The 16,843-nt window shown below is 42.8% G+C and overlaps 1 protein-coding gene across 1 annotated transcript in view; it reads left to right on the top strand.

Annotated features, from left to right (window-relative positions):
- CFAP43 (cilia and flagella associated protein 43) overlaps positions 1-16,843 on the top strand; it is a 36,559-nt gene that overhangs the window by 2,334 nt on the left and 17,382 nt on the right. The window contains exons 2-16 of the mRNA XM_075275003.1: positions 1,515-1,768; positions 1,855-1,951; positions 2,973-3,140; positions 3,614-3,758; positions 4,063-4,219; positions 4,970-5,052; positions 5,327-5,458; positions 10,517-10,633; positions 10,899-10,979; positions 11,068-11,216; positions 11,431-11,534; positions 12,860-13,018; positions 14,637-14,806; positions 15,889-16,044; positions 16,707-16,837. Of these exons, the coding sequence (XP_075131104.1) occupies positions 1,515-1,768; positions 1,855-1,951; positions 2,973-3,140; positions 3,614-3,758; positions 4,063-4,219; positions 4,970-5,052; positions 5,327-5,458; positions 10,517-10,633; positions 10,899-10,979; positions 11,068-11,216; positions 11,431-11,534; positions 12,860-13,018; positions 14,637-14,806; positions 15,889-16,044; positions 16,707-16,837 (2,103 nt within the window). The remainder of the gene's footprint in view (positions 1-1,514; positions 1,769-1,854; positions 1,952-2,972; positions 3,141-3,613; positions 3,759-4,062; positions 4,220-4,969; positions 5,053-5,326; positions 5,459-10,516; positions 10,634-10,898; positions 10,980-11,067; positions 11,217-11,430; positions 11,535-12,859; positions 13,019-14,636; positions 14,807-15,888; positions 16,045-16,706; positions 16,838-16,843) is intronic.

Raw genomic sequence — 16,843 nt, 5'->3', positions numbered from 1 at the left:
ACTATTTTTACACTTTTTAAAAAATGTTTAATTCCACAAGGGCAGTTGTACAATATACTGTAATACAAGTAAGTATAGCAGGTTCCTGTTAGATCCTGACTCTGGATGAATCTAATAAGTATCCGTACTGATAGGCCTTAACCTGCTGCCAAGGCACCCTGTAATTCCATCACAGTGAGACATGGGGCCGGAGAGAAACCCCCCTTCATCTGTCAAACCAGATGCCAAGTAAGCAAAGACAGGGAGGAGCAGAGCGTCACTACCAGAGTAGGCTTCAAAGAACAAGGTTGCCATCAGGAATTTCAGAACCCCATACAATCACATTGTCTTGACCCTTCACTCCTGTTTTTTATTTGAGGATCCTTAAAGGGATCCAACAGTCAGACACAATTTTTTTGTAGGTACCACGTCGGAATAGCCTTAAGAAAGGCTATTCTTCTCCTACGTTTCGTCATCTTCTCCGCGCCACCGTTAGTCTACAATCTCGTTTTTTCTCAGTATGTAAATTAGCTCTCTCGCAGCACTGGGGGCGTCCCCAATGCTGCGAGAGAACTCTCTCCAGCGCCCCCTCCTCTTCTTCAGCAGCGTCATCTTCTGCCTCTTCTTCCAGCGGTGGCTTGTAACTTCTAAGGCCTCAGTCCTTGGGCAGAGCAGACTGCACATGCCCAAAGGCCACGAGAAAATGGCCGCTTCCCACAGTATTGTAAGTGGCCATTTTCTTGTGGCCTGTGGGCATGCACAGTCTGCTCTGCCCGAGGCCTTAGAAGTTACAAGCCACCGCCGGAAGAAGAGGCTGAAGATGATGCTGCTGTAGAAGAGGAGGCGGCGCTGGAGAGAGTTCTCTCGCAGCATTGGGGACTGTCTGAGTGCTGGGGCCTGCCCCCAGTGCTGCGAGAGAGCTAATTTACATACCGAGAAAAAACGGGATTGTAGGCGAATGGTGGCGCGGAGAAGGCGACGAAAGGTAGGAGACGAATAGCCTTTCTTAAGGCTATTCCGACGTGGTACTTACAAAAAATTGTGTCTGACTGATAGGATCCCTTTAAATAGAATAACCCCGCCAACACATATACACACTTTTGTGACAAAGTTAACGGGACAATTAAGATGCTGTCACAGGTGACACAGATAAAATCTCCACCAATTACATCCATTGACTCAGTGGAGCCATTTCTGCGGATTGAAGACTACGGATTGCAGAAGGCCTCCTTTTATGCCCATTTTGTCAAGGAGCCTCAGTACCACCATCACTACCCTGAGGGGTATCCTGCCATATGATTCTAGGGGCTGTAACCTGTGTTCTTTGAAGACAGATCTGAAGAGTGAACTGAAAAGTTTTGAATGGGAATGGGAACAGAAAAAGAACCTAAGTGGAGAAAGAAGCATTTATATTATAAAATTGCATATCATACCTATACGATACATAGTCGCTTGTACTATTGCTAGAAATTTTAGAATAACATCATGTGTTTTAACAGATTGACTGTAACACTGCCATTTTATTTCATCTCTAGATGGGTGCAAGGAATTAACCAGAACCAAGTCACCTTTATTAACCCTACGACCGTGTGCCACCCTTGTGGAAATTTCATTATATTTACTGACATTGAAACAAAGCGTCAGTCGCTGTTACAATGTCCGTCTGGAGCTATCGGAGCCTTTGCTGTTAATACGTCCAGTGAGGTGGTGGCGTTTAGTGATAAGAAACTTCCTCCAAATATTCACGTCTTTACCTTTCCAGGACTGGTGAAAAGAGCAGAACTGAATGGTATTATATGAAATATGAATATGATATTTGTATTATAGCTAGGAGTGATTTTACAGCTAAATGACCTTCTAAATTTCCTTTTCCAGGTGGAGCACAACTGGATTATTCCTTGCTAGCGTTCAGTCACTCAGGTCACTACTTGGGGAGTTACTCATCCGCTCCAGACCACCTACTTACAATCTGGTAAGGGAGAACATTCATATCATTTTATAATGCACAGATTTTAAAGGGATTCTACCATTAAAATACATTTTTTTCTCGTTGACACGTAGGAATAGCCTTAAGAAAGTCTATTCTTCTCCTACCTTTAGGTAGAAATCCTGGCTTTCGTCAGTTTGCAAATGAGTTCTCTCGCAGCACTAGGGGCGGTCCCCAGCGCTCAAACAGCACTAGGGTGTCCCCAATGCTGCCAGAGAATTCTCCAGCACCGCCTCCATCTTCTTCAGGAACGGCCTCTTCACGCGTCTTCTTCCGGCACAGGCGGTCAAACTTGTAGGCCTTGGGCAAAGCCGACTGCGCATGGCCGCGGCCACAAGAAAAATGGCCACTTATACAGTAAGTAAGCTGCCATTTTCTTGTTGCCTGTGGGCATCTCCAGCCGGCTTTGCCGAAGCCTACAAGTTTGACCGCCTGCGCTGGAAGAACATGCATGAAAAGGACGTTCCTGAAGAAGATGGAGAGTGTTCTCTCGCTGCATTAGGGACGCCCCTAGTGCTGTTTGAGCGCTGGGGCCGCCCCCAGTGCTGCGAGAGAACTCATTTGCATACCGACGAAAACCGGGATTTATACTGAACAGTGGCGCAGAGAAGACATCTAACGGTAGGAGAAGAATAGACTTTGAAGAATAGCCTTTCCTAAGGCAACGAGAAAAAAATATGTTTTAATGGTAGAATCCCTTTAAGGTCAGTTCCTGTATAGGAATGTAATCCCAGAAGTTTCATCCATACCTGCCAAGCATTCTGGATTCCTCACGTCAGTCCTGGATTATCTGCATGGTTCCTAAATCCTGGGATGTAACCCTTCTGTCCTATGTGATCAGTTCTACAAGGCAGCCTTCTCCCCCCCAGTATACTCCTATTAAACAGGAGGTGAATATCAGACGACCTCCCGTTCCTATTATACAGCATATATGACTGTTTCTTACTTATATTTACAGTAACACATCTAATAATTTACTTATAGTCTCTTTGTTATCCTACTCTAGGAGCTGGCAGGAAGGTATTGCCCTATGCAGTGTACCAGATACCACATCCAACTTTACCAGTTTGATGTTTAACCCTATGGACTGGCACCAGTTGTGTTTGTCTGGTGAAGAGTCGCTCACTCTTTGGAATATTGAAGTTTGTGACACAGTGTACCACCTCAAGTCAACGTAAGTCTTCAGTCACTCATTTCATGCTTGTATCTTAGGCCTGGTTCACATCTGCGTTCGATATACCGCATGGGGACCCTCAGAACGGAATTCCAACGCATTAAAAAGCGGTGAGCAATGAAAGCACACGGACCCCATAGACTATAATGGGGTCTGTGTTTTTTCCGTATGAATTGTGCAGAGAGGAAACTATTTCAAGCAGTATGATTTGTGTGACACCGCACGGAGAACACATGGACCCCATTATAGTTTATATAGTTCACTGCTCACCGCTTTATAATGCGTTCGGAATTCCGTTCGGGGGGGTCCCCAAGCAGAATACTGAACGCAGATGTGAACCGGGCCTAGAACTTATCTGCTAAAATAAGCTATACATGGTGTACACAAGTACCAAATCCACTGAAAATAGACATGATGCACAATAAAGTGCACATATACAGTCAATATATAATGATGACGTATTGTATTCACAGGCCAGTCAAACTTCTCAATGAGAACGGATTAATGTCTGAAGATGATCCCAGTGCACAACTGGACAATCTGCCATCTTACTTTGGACCTCAAGTGCCCTTGACTGCCATTGCAGGCTTAGTAGGCGATGAGGCTGAAGGATTTATAGTAAGTTATCAATCGCACATCTCCGCTCTGATATGTCTATTGGATATACACTACTGTGGAAGTGAGGAAAAATGCTTCAAAGTCAGAATACTTATAACAATAGAAGCGGTAATGGTTTATTTTTGACAAGATGAAGTGGATCAAGGAAAGACGAAGTGTAAATCACATCAATATTGGGCTCGGGGACTAGGCTGTTTGTTAGTGGTCAAAAGTCGCTTATTGTATCAGAAACTTTCTACAATATTCTGTCTGCACAGACTTAGAATCTTTAATTCATTTTTATTCATTTTTTTATGCCTATAAGCCAAAAGAACAAAGAAAACCTGTTGTTAAACCCAGTGCCCATTGCTGGAGCTCTACATCAAATTTGTATGTTGGATGTAAAGGAGGACAACTATTGTCTGTTAACCCCGAGACACAGAAAATGACTGTTCTAAACTTAACGGAGACGCCAACCGATGGTAATGTATACAATAAGTCATTAGTAAAAAATAAACACTAAATCATAACTAGCTTTCATTGTTAAAGGAGCCATGATACTTATGAGGGATTCCTATTGAATCTGTCCATTCAGTTTCCATCAGATATTTGTGTTATGCCGGATAGAAATACATAGCATGGTCTCAGGTTCAGACTACATGGCAAAGTAAGCTGGTGTAAGCGGCCATCTTCTTGTGGCCTGGGCAAGCGCCGTCGGCTCTGCCCGAGGCCTAGAAGATTGAAACCGAAGACGGAAGAAGAGGCCGTTCCTGAAGAAGATGGAGATTTCTCTCGCAGCATTGGGGATACCCCCAGTGCTGTTTGAGCACTAAGGACCGCCCCCAGTGCTGTGAGAGAACTCATTTGCATACAGAAGAAAACCAGGATATCTACCGAATGGCGGCGCAGAGAAGACATCTAAAGGTAGGAGAAGAATAGCCTTTCTTAAGGCTATTCATACGAGTTAGGGAGAAAAAAAGGGTATCCAATGATAGGGTCCCTTTAAGTATCTGCTTGTGATAGCACCCCCTGGCGTTCAAGTATAGGTCCGTTTATGTCATTCTAGTGAAGTCCAGGGATAACATTTAGGCTGGACATAGGCTTTCTTTTTCCTTTTCAGGGACAAAGATGACAATGATCGTTTTGGTTGGATTGGTATGGAATGGTGTGGTGCTTATCTCCACTACATATAGTATTTTCCATTAATACAGATATATTTTTTCTTTTTTCAGGAGAATCACAGAGAGCGGCTTTATATGAAGGAAACATAAAAACAATGGCCCTTCACAGAGATGGACTATACATAGGCGGCAGCGTAAGACCTTTTTTAACATGAGTATAGTTAAAGTTGTCCCATAATCACAACCTGAGTGATAAGTAACTGCTGGTGGTCTCACCCCGGGACCCCACCAGCCATGAGAAAAGTCCTGTATCCCCCATCTGAATGCAGTGACGGTTGTGCATGCACATTGCTGCTCCATTCAGAATCACAATGATGGCAAAATGATGACATTTTTACATTTGACAGACTTTGGCTGTACTGAATGAATTGGAGAGTTGTTCTTACATGTTTTCTTACTTATATTTAGGATGGTATTTTATGGTCATGCTCCATAAAAGGTTCAGAGTGTAAAATGAAAGAATGTTGGAATGCCAGTGATCCTATTGAAAGCATCGGATTGTCCCCAGATTACAAGGCGCTTTCTATAGCAACACGGAAGGTATGAGTCCACCACGTCTGATATTTACTGTCACATAAAATGTCATTCATTGACCTTTGTCCATTTAAAACAGTTACTCTATGCTCCACAGTCACAGAATGAGGCCACGTGTGTCCTGTTACATGGGATAATACACACAGTGATGTCACAGTACAGAGATAATACACACAGTGATGTCACAGTACAGAGATAATACACAGTGATGTCACAGTACAGGGATAATACACACAGTGATGTCACAGTACAGAGATAATACACACAGTGATGTCACAGTACAGGATAATACACACAGTGATGTCACAGTACAGGGATAATACACACAGTGATGTCACAGTACAGAGATAATACACACAGTGATGTCACAGTACAGGATAATACACACAGTGATGTCACAGTACAGGGATAATACACACAGTGATGTCACAGTACAGGATAATACACACAGTGATGTCACAGTACAGGATAATACACACAGTGATGTCACAGTACAGGATAATACACACAGTGATGTCACAGTACAGGGATAATACACACAGTGATGTCACAGTACAGAGATAATACACAGAGTGATGTCACAGTACAGAGATAATACACAGAGTGATGTCACAGTACAGAGATAATACACACAGTGATGTCACAGTACAGGGATAATACACACAGTGATGTCACAGTACAGGGATAATACACACAGTGATGTCACAGTACAGGATAATACACACAGTGATGTCACAGTACAGGGATAATACACACAGTGATGTCACAGTACAGAGATAATACACACAGTGATGTCACAGTACAGAGATAATACACACAGTGATGTCACAGTACAGAGATAATACACACAGTGATGTCACAGTACAGAGATAATACACACAGTGATGTCACAGTACAGAGATAATACACACAGTGATGTCACAGTACAGGGATAATACACACAGTGATGTCACAGTACAGGATAATACACACAGTGATGTCACAGTACAGGGATAATACACACAGTGATGTCACAGTACAGGATAATACACACAGTGATGTCACAGTACAGGGATAATACACACAGTGATGTCACAGTACAGGGATAATACACACAGTGATGTCACAGTACAGAGATAATACACAGAGTGATGTCACAGTACAGAGATAATACACAGAGTGATGTCACAGTACAGGGATAATACACACAGTGATGTCACAGTGTAGGGATAATACACAGAGTGATGTCACAGTACAGGGATAATACACAGAGTGATGTCACAGTACAGGGATAATACACACAGTGATGTCACAGTACAGGATAATACACACAGTGATGTCACAGTACAGGGATAATACACAGAGTGATGTCACAGTACAGAGATAATACACAGAGTGATGTCACAGTACAGAGATAATACACACAGTGATGTCACAGTACAGGATAATACACACAGTGATGTCACAGTACAGAGATAATACACACAGTGATGTCACAGTACAGGATAATACACACAGTGATGTCACAGTACAGGGATAATACACACAGTGATGTCACAGTACAGAGATAATACACAGAGTGATGTCACAGTACAGAGATAATACACACAGTGATGTCACAGTACAGGATAATACACACAGTGATGTCACAGTACAGAGATAATACACAGAGTGATGTCACAGTACAGAGATAATACACACAGTGATGTCACAGTACAGGATAATACACACAGTGATGTCACAGTACAGGATAATACACACAGTGATGTCACAGTACAGGATAATACACACAGTGATGTCACAGTACAGGATAATACACACAGTGATGTCACAGTACAGAGATAATACACACAGTGATGTCACAGTACAGGATAATACACACAGTGATGTCACAGTACAGGATAATACACACAGTGATGTCACAGTACAGGGATAATACACACAGTGATGTCACAGTACAGGATAATACACAGAGTGATGTCACAGTACAGGGATAATACACACAGTGATGTCACAGTACAGGGATAATACACACAGTGATGTCACAGTACAGAGATAATACACAGAGTGATGTCACAGTACAGGATAATACACACAGTGATGTCACAGTACAGGGATAATACACACAGTGATGTCACAGTACAGGATAATACACACAGTGATGTCACAGTGCAGGGATAATACACAGAGTGATGTCACAGTACAGAGAAAATACACACAGTGATGTCACAGTACAGGGATAATACACACAGTGATGTCACAGTACAGAGATAATACACAGAGTGATGTCACAGTACAGAGATAATACACACAGTGATGTCACAGTACAGGATAATACACACAGTGATGTCACAGTACAGGATAATACACACAGTGATATCACAGTACAGGATAATACACACAGTGATGTCACAGTACAGGGATAATACACACAGTGATGTCACAGTACAGGATAATACACACAGTGATGTCACAGTACAGGGATAATACACACAGTGATGTCACAGTACAGAGATAATACACACAGTGATGTCACAGTACAGGGATAATACACACAGTGATGTCACAGTACAGGATAATACACACAGTGATGTCACAGTACAGGGATAATACACAGAGTGATGTCACAGTACAGAGATAATACACAGAGTGATGTCACAGTACAGAGATAATACACACAGTGATGTCACAGTACAGGATAATACACACAGTGATGTCACAGTACAGAGATAATACACACAGTGATGTCACAGTACAGGATAATACACACAGTGATGTCACAGTACAGGGATAATACACACAGTGATGTCACAGTACAGGATAATACACACAGTGATGTCACAGTACAGGGATAATACACACAGTGATGTCACAGTACAGAGATAATACACAGAGTGATGTCACAGTACAGAGATAATACACACAGTGATGTCACAGTACAGGATAATACACACAGTGATGTCACAGTACAGAGATAATACACACAGTGATGTCACAGTACAGGATAATACACACAGTGATGTCACAGTACAGGATAATACACACAGTGATGTCACAGTACAGAGATAATACACACAGTGATGTCACAGTACAGGGATAATACACACAGTGATGTCACAGTACAGGGATAATACACAGAGTGATGTCACAGTACAGAGATAATACACAGAGTGATGTCACAGTACAGAGATAATACACACAGTGATGTCACAGTACAGGATAATACACACAGTGATGTCACAGTACAGGGATAATACACACAGTGATGTCACAGTACAGGATAATACACACAGTGATGTCACAGTACAGGATAATACACACAGTGATGTCACAGTACAGGATAATACACACAGTGATGTCACAGTACAGAGATAATACACACAGTGATGTCACAGTACAGGGATAATACACAGAGTGATGTCACAGTACAGAGATAATACACACAGTGATGTCACAGTACATAGATAATACACACAGTGATGTCACAGTACAGAGATAATACACACAGTGATGTCACAGTACAGGATAATACACACAGTGATGTCACAGTACAGGGCTAATACACACAGTGATGTCATAGTACAGAGATAATACACACAGTGATGTCACAGTACAGGGATAATACACACAGTGATGTCACAGTACAGGGATAATACACACAGTGATGTCACAGTACAGAGATAATACACACAGTGATGTCACAGTACAGGGATAATACACACAGTGATGTCACAGTACAGGGATAATACACACAGTGATGTCACAGTACAGGGATAATACACACAGTGATGTCACAGTACAGAGATAATACACACAGTGATGTCACAGTACAGGGATAATACACACAGTGATGTCACAGTACAGAGATAATACACACAGTGATGTCACAGTACAGGATAATACACACAGTGATGTCACAGTACAGGATAATACACACAGTGATGTCACAGTACAGGGATAATACACACAGTGATGTCACAGTACAGAGATAATACACACAGTGATGTCACAGTACAGGGATAATACACACAGTGATGTCACAGTACAGGATAATACACACAGTGATGTCACAGTACAGGGATAATACACACAGTGATGTCACAGTACAGGATAATACACACAGTGATGTCACAGTACAGAGATAATACACACAGTGATGTCACAGTACAGAGATAATACACACAGTGATGTCACAGTACAGGGATAATACACACAGTGATGTCACAGTACAGGGATAATACACACAGTGATGTCACAGTACAGAGATAATACACACAGTGATATCACAGTACAGGATAATACACACAGTGATGTCACAGTACAGGGATAATACACACAGTGATGTCACAGTACAGAGATAATACACACAGTGATATCACAGTACAGGATAATACACACAGTGATGTCACAGTACAGGGATAATACACACAGTGATGTCACAGTACAGAGATAATACACACAGTGATATCACAGTACAGGATAATACACACAGTGATGTCACAGTACAGAGATAATACACACAGTGATGTCACAGTACAGGATAATACACACAGTGATGTCACAGTACAGGATAATACACACAGTGATGTCACAGTACAGGATAATACACACAGTGATGTCACAGTACAGGGATAATACACACAGTGATGTCACAGTACAGGATAATACACACAGTGATGTCACAGTACAGGGATAATACACACAGTGATGTCACAGTACAGGGATAATACACACAGTGATGTCACAGTACAGGATAATACACACAGTGATGTCACAGTACAGGGATAATACACACAGTGATGTCACAGTACAGGATAATACACACAGTGATGTCACAGTACAGGGATAATACACCCAGTGATGTCACAGTACAGAGATAATACACACAGTGATGTCACAGTACAGAGATAATACACACAGTGATGTCACAGTACAGGATAATACACACAGTGATGTCACAGTACAGGGATAATACACACAGTGATGTCACAGTACAGGGATAATACACACAGTGATGTCACAGTACAGGATAATACACAATAATATACACCTATTCTCTATACATCCTCTTTGTATTCTCTTTAGGGTTCAGTATACATATACAACTACAAACAGCCTGGAGACCCAATACAGATACTGAATGCATGTAATGGTGAGATAACTGCTGCTGGATTCTTAACTAATGGAAACAAGTCCTGCTGGGTGAGTCGGTATTCACAATGCCGAAAATGACTACATTGTATATATATTCTATATTACTTTACTAAGTCAGAGCCATATGACAAGACATTAGAATAGTTCTGCTATTGTGTATGTGTATAAACATCATCTATATCCGATATGTATGGGGGGTCATTATGACGGCTGAAGCGTACGGCCACCATATATAGTCACATATAGTTTACAATAGAGGATGAATTATGTAGCGGTATATATAAGCAGCTAATATTCTGTTATCTACTGATAGAGCGTTGGACGCTCAGGGCGAGTGCAGTTCTGGTCACTGGAGGATGGAGCCAATATCAGCTCACTGAACCTTGATATAGAGGTATGTGTTCCTTATATTACAATTCTAATACATTATCAATATATTGTGCTGCATTCTTGCGATACCTGATTTCCATTGACTTCCCTAGACCACTTGCGTGGCGTCCTGCCCATCTTCCCATTACGCGGTGATCGGGACCAGTACCGGACATATCTACTTTGTTGATGCCGTGAAAGTAAAAGCTTCTCGAATAATTGCCAGGAAAAGACTTTACCATGTCCCTGTGCTACATCTGCAGTGAGTTCTTGTGATCGTATGACTGGGCTTCCATGTTATTCCCATGTTTAACCCCCGACACATCCTCTTCACATATCCTAAACAAGTGTCATGACTATAAAGCAGCGCCTATTAATGATATAAAGAATAGAAGTTGGTGGAGGTGGTAAATTGTAATTGTTTTGACAATATTAAATAGAGATTATTTTTATTATTTTCTATGTTATTTTATAAGCTTTGATCAGAAGGGCAATGTTCTTATGACCGGGGCTGCAGATGGACACATTTTCATTCTGGATGCCAGGCCATCAAGTTCATTCCGGGTCCTTGGATACACAGGTAATGGTGTCGAGTAGCTTTTACAGTAAGGCCTGGTTCATATCTGCATCGGTAATCCATTCAGAGGGTCTGCATGAGAACCCTACCCGAACGGACTACCGAACGCATTGGCAAGTGGTGTGCAGGGAAAGCACACGGACCCCATAGACTATAATAGGGTCTGTGTGGTGTCCACACGAGTCATGCGGACAGGAAAGTAGATCATGAAGTAGTTTTCTGTCCGCATGTGCCGTGCGGTCACCACACGGACCCCATTATAGTCTAGGGGGTCCGTGTGCTTTCACTGTACACCGCATGCCAATGCATTCGGTATTCTGTTCGAGGGGGGATCCCCATGCAGACTCTCCTGGACGGAATACCCACGCAGATATGAACCAGGCCTAAGATCTGTGCCATGATGATAAATGTTGAGTTGTATTGTTCACGTACACATTGCAATACTACCTGAGTGATACTGTGTTTGCTATTATGTCAATCAGTTATCAAGGTTGTGCCGATCTTGAGATTTCAGGATCGATTTTAAAATCCGATTTCCGATTATTTTCCAGCCGATCGCGATTGTGAAATTTGCTCGATCGCCGATCGGAATCCGATCTTTTCCGATCCCGGTCGCTCAATCCTAGTCAATGCTTCTCTATGGGAAAAGTCACTTTTGGGGTTGAGCCGATCCCTCAACCCTAGTCAATGCTTCTCTATGGGAAAAGTCTCTTTTAGGATTGAGCCGATCTTGAAATTTCAAAATCCGATTTCCGATCATTTTCTAGCCGATCGCGATCGTGAAATTTGCTCAATCGCCGATCAGGCTCCGAACTTTCCCGATCGCTCAACCCTAGTTATTTCCTTCATCATTCTTCCTTATAATGTAAATTTAGATTAATAATAGCTAATATACAGACAGATGAGATGTCAGTGATACGGAGCATTCTCCTGCCTAGAGCTCTGTGTTACTCCTATCTAAATGGATCACTGGATGCGTAAAACAACTAATAGCAATCTCTGCCCTGATCCAACAATCCTTATTTACAAGCCTTACGTTCTCGTGCAGACGACTTGGCCAAGGGGGGGCCAATTTTTTAACAGAAGGTACTCGGATAACACTCAGATGACATTCAAGAACCTTCTGTGCTTCCTTTATTCCTATGGGGAGGATGTGTCCCATTCTGATCCGATATCACAGAGCAGGATAAGACCTGCTACAGATAGTTATTGGATCACAACGGAGTATCGGTCGAGTACATGTCGGTTTATGGGTCTAGGTTGGTGACAGAAAGAAAGGGATAAAGTAATTCATGACAATTCGGTTTAAATAATGTTTTTTCTTTCAGTGGTCGGTGGAGACGTTGTGTCGTTGTCATTGCTAAGCTCAGTGGATTCACAGCAAATTAAAGCCCTGGCACTTGTCTGCCCCTTGGGGGAGAAGGAAGATGAGGAGGGAGGAGGAACCCAGCTGGAATTGTTCTCTCTGCCTCTGAAAATCTTGCAAAGTAAGAGCTACAAACTAGCAGAATCCTTCTCTGTACGCAGGTTTTATTGTGGGTCCTCATACTGCTGTATTTTTATATGGCAATATATGCAGGTTTTGGAAATAAAACCATTAGATGAACCATAGGCTCTCCTAGGAGTCCTGCTTCTAGTGCAGGATACTGTGCTACATATAGATTTCTGCAAGGGAATTGCTAGTTGTGCAATTCCCTAGTGCTGCTGCCAAAACCAGGGAGGATGGGGAAGACAGAGACAGTGAGACCTAAACTTGACCCACCCCCTGCCCCTAACCTGTTTGCCTCAGCTACGACAACTGGGCGACAATCCCTTCTCTGAATAACTGTTACACAGAACAGGACAAGACAAAACAATACAGAAGAGGAGTCAGCAAGCTGAGGTTAGACCAGAGAGACAAAGCAGTACCAAATCACAATCCAAAAGAGTAGTAACAAGAGAAGACTATTAACATGCTACCCTCACGATCACCAGAAGCAGTCAAGCACATGCATACCCAGAACCATTCAAGAGCTTCAAAGCTGTCGAAGATAACCGAGTGTCATTCTAATGTCACTATTAATGCATTCAGTTTAGTCGCTGCCATGATCTCCTTCTGTGGTCCTGTTATCATCTCATACATGTTCATAACCTAGTCACAATAGGGAAATCATGGCTGGGTTCCCAAAGTCCCAGATGTCAGAAGGTTCCTGCTATATGGTCATATCCATTGTCAACTAAGAAGATTGGAGAAAATCTGTAAAGCTCTGCAAAATATTTTTATGACTTATACACAGTCCAGTCATATTAATGTGACCACCTGTCAAAATCCAGAATAACCCCCTTTGGCAGAGCGGACCGCTGCGAGACCTGCAGGATGAGAGGGGATGTTGTGATGATGTCACTGGGATGTTGGGCCATGCCGACTCCAGTGCCGTGGCCAGCTGCGCTAGGTTACGCGGTTGAGCATCCATGGTGTGAACAACCCGATCGAGGTGGTCCCACAGATTCTCTATTGGGAATTTGCTGACCAAGGGAGTAAACTCATCCTGGTGCTCTTCGCACCACGCACGTACACTGTGAGCTTTATGACATGTCGCATTGTCCTGCTGGTAGATGCCATCATCCTGAGGAAAAACAATTCGCATGTAGGGGTGAACATGGTCCACAAGGATAGATGCATACTTGTGTTGATCCATCGTGCCTTCCACAATGATGAGCGCACCCAGATGGCTGATGACACGCGCCTTCTGCCATTGGTTATTTAACGTTGACGTCAAAAGTAGGCGCTGGTCACATTAATATGACAGGACTGTGTAGTTGTAAAAATGATTCATTTTTTGTTAATTTATAAATTTAAATAGTTATGTTCATGGGAAAACCCCTTTTGGCTGAGGCCCGGTTCACCTCTGCGTTCGGGTTTCCATTCGAGAAGTCCGCCTAGGGACCCCGCCAAATGGAAACCTATCCACATAAAAAAGCGTTACCTTCCGAAACCCGCAGACCCCATAGACTATAATGGGGTCGTGTGGTTTCCGTACAAAAATGTACACATGGAGCCACATAGATTAGAAAAGTTCTTCCCCCCTAAAGCTTGGTTGTGTAGTGATCCTTTCTTTGTACCAGGTCCCAATGAATACGTGGATCAGCGTGGGATGTGTAAAGAGTCCATGATCCAAAAGCAGCAATACAAGGTGGAGGAGCCTTTATTTTCTGCTGTTCTAGGGAGCAACGGCAACTCAGTCTATGGATACTGCAGCGACTCCCCGTATATATGCAAGTTTACTCTGCCAAAGGTACATTCCATCTTTTATTAGTTGGTGCCACTAGTCTACAACATAATAGAAGCCAATCCATTGAAAGCACATGAAAAGTAAAACATATAACAAGGTACTTCTTGTTAACATATATTTGGAAAGTTATTCCCTGTGACCTTATCAGTGCCTGCACCATTCATGTGTAGACAAGCTTTGGCCTCATGCACATGACCGTAGCTTTTATAAGCCATTGCAGATCCAAAATTACAGATTAAAGTAGGGTCCATTCATTCCTATAGGTTCAAACATACAACTGCAATTTTTGCAGCTGTGCCATATTTCAGGGCTGCAGATTATGAAGCATGTCTTATTTTTGGCTGCACTTGCGGCACAGACCCTTGTATTATACATAATCCGTAATTGTGGATGACTTATTGTGGATGTAATGCAGGCAGGTTTTTTTGTGGATTGGTATGGACGGATAGTAAATCCCATGGGGTCGTGTGCAGGAGGCCTTAGGTCCATAATGTCATAATGATGGTTATTAAACATGCGGTTTTATATACCGATAGTAAGCTGACAGTGTGCTGAATTCAGTGCACTGTCAGCTTTCCCATTATGTGCCCAGGGGCTGGAGGTAGCGGTGCCATTACCGATGTCTCCCCACTGTCAGAAAGGCGTTTCTGACAGTCTAGCTGGGCTGTGAGGAACACCCCCCCACTCGACTGTACTCGTCCATAGCTCTGTACTGTCAGAGGAGACGTTCCTTACCGCCCAGCGATGATGATGAGCTGTGAAGAACGCCCCGAGTACAGTCGGGGGGGGGGGGGGGCGTTCATCACAGCCCAGCAACACTATCAGGAACGCCCTTCTGACAGTGGGCAGACATCGGTGACGGCACTGATATCTCCAGCCCCGGGGTACAGAACAAGAAACTGAATTCAGCGCACTGTCGGCTTTCTAGCAGTGTATAAAACCACATGTGCCCGAGGAGATAAAAGGTCCTCTTTAAAGCTCACTTAGGTACATTATATACTATATGTGCCCAGACTAATAAGCTAAATATAGACATATGTCAGTATAATTTATTATAATGAAAAAATCTGTACATTTATCTGTAGGAAACATCTGGGGATAGGGTTAAAGTTCTACCTGCAGAAAAAAGAGTTCGGGGAAGTCAAATGGGACCGGGCTCCCTCTGTATGTCTCCTCATCACAAGTGGTTGTCAGTGTCGGCCGCAGATGGGATTCTGTACCTTCAAGATTCTTTCAATTTGGTAAGTTCATGTACAGTAGAATAAATACATTTATAAAGGACAAGGAACTGTTTTAGTCATCACTCTCTATATTTATGTATAAAATAGATTAATGGGTAGCCCGCAGCCAGATACGCGGGGTCTGATGTTTGGTCTCGGGGTATGTGCCATGGCTAAGACCACTGCTTTGAAAGTGGCAGATTTAGTGAGTGTATACGTTCTGGGGCGTCTCAATCCAACCCCCTATCTGTGTGCCTGAAACACACGTCCCAACAAATAAAAGTATTTGCTTCATAAGTCGATTTCCCTTTTTCATTTGAGGCCAGGAGCATAGGATGGACACCACATTGTACATTGGGGGTACTTAGGGGACACTTTGTGATGTGCTTGGTGTCCAAGGACCTTTCTAACAAATAAGGAATGTAGAAAGTGAAAAACCCGCTCAATATGTGGTTAAAGCCAGCAGGCAATGAGATTGGGAACAAGAAGGTTGCTGGATACCACTTTCCCCTATTAACTTTATATGACAAAGACGTACTACTGATGTAGGGGGAACTTACATTCTACAAGAAAAGGTCGAGGTCAAGTCTTCTTTTCTCCAAGATTAAAAAGAACATAATATTTCCCGTATAATAAGTCCGTGTTATTTTTTCACAGTCTCTGTTCTGTCTCCTGTTTTCCAGGAAGCCTTTGCCGAGGCTTATTGCCATTCCTACCTCACAGGCGGCATTGTCTCAATGGCGTTTTCCCTGGACGGCCATACACTCATTACTGCGGGGGTGGGAGATGGCACCGTTGTGTGTCTGACATGGAGGTAAGT

This window comes from Leptodactylus fuscus, chromosome 5, assembly GCF_031893055.1.
Source record: "Leptodactylus fuscus isolate aLepFus1 chromosome 5, aLepFus1.hap2, whole genome shotgun sequence".
Lineage (NCBI taxonomy): Eukaryota > Metazoa > Chordata > Amphibia > Anura > Leptodactylidae > Leptodactylus > Leptodactylus fuscus.
The sequence above is the reverse complement of the archived record's forward strand: the minus strand, read 5'-3'. Positions and strand labels throughout refer to the sequence as shown.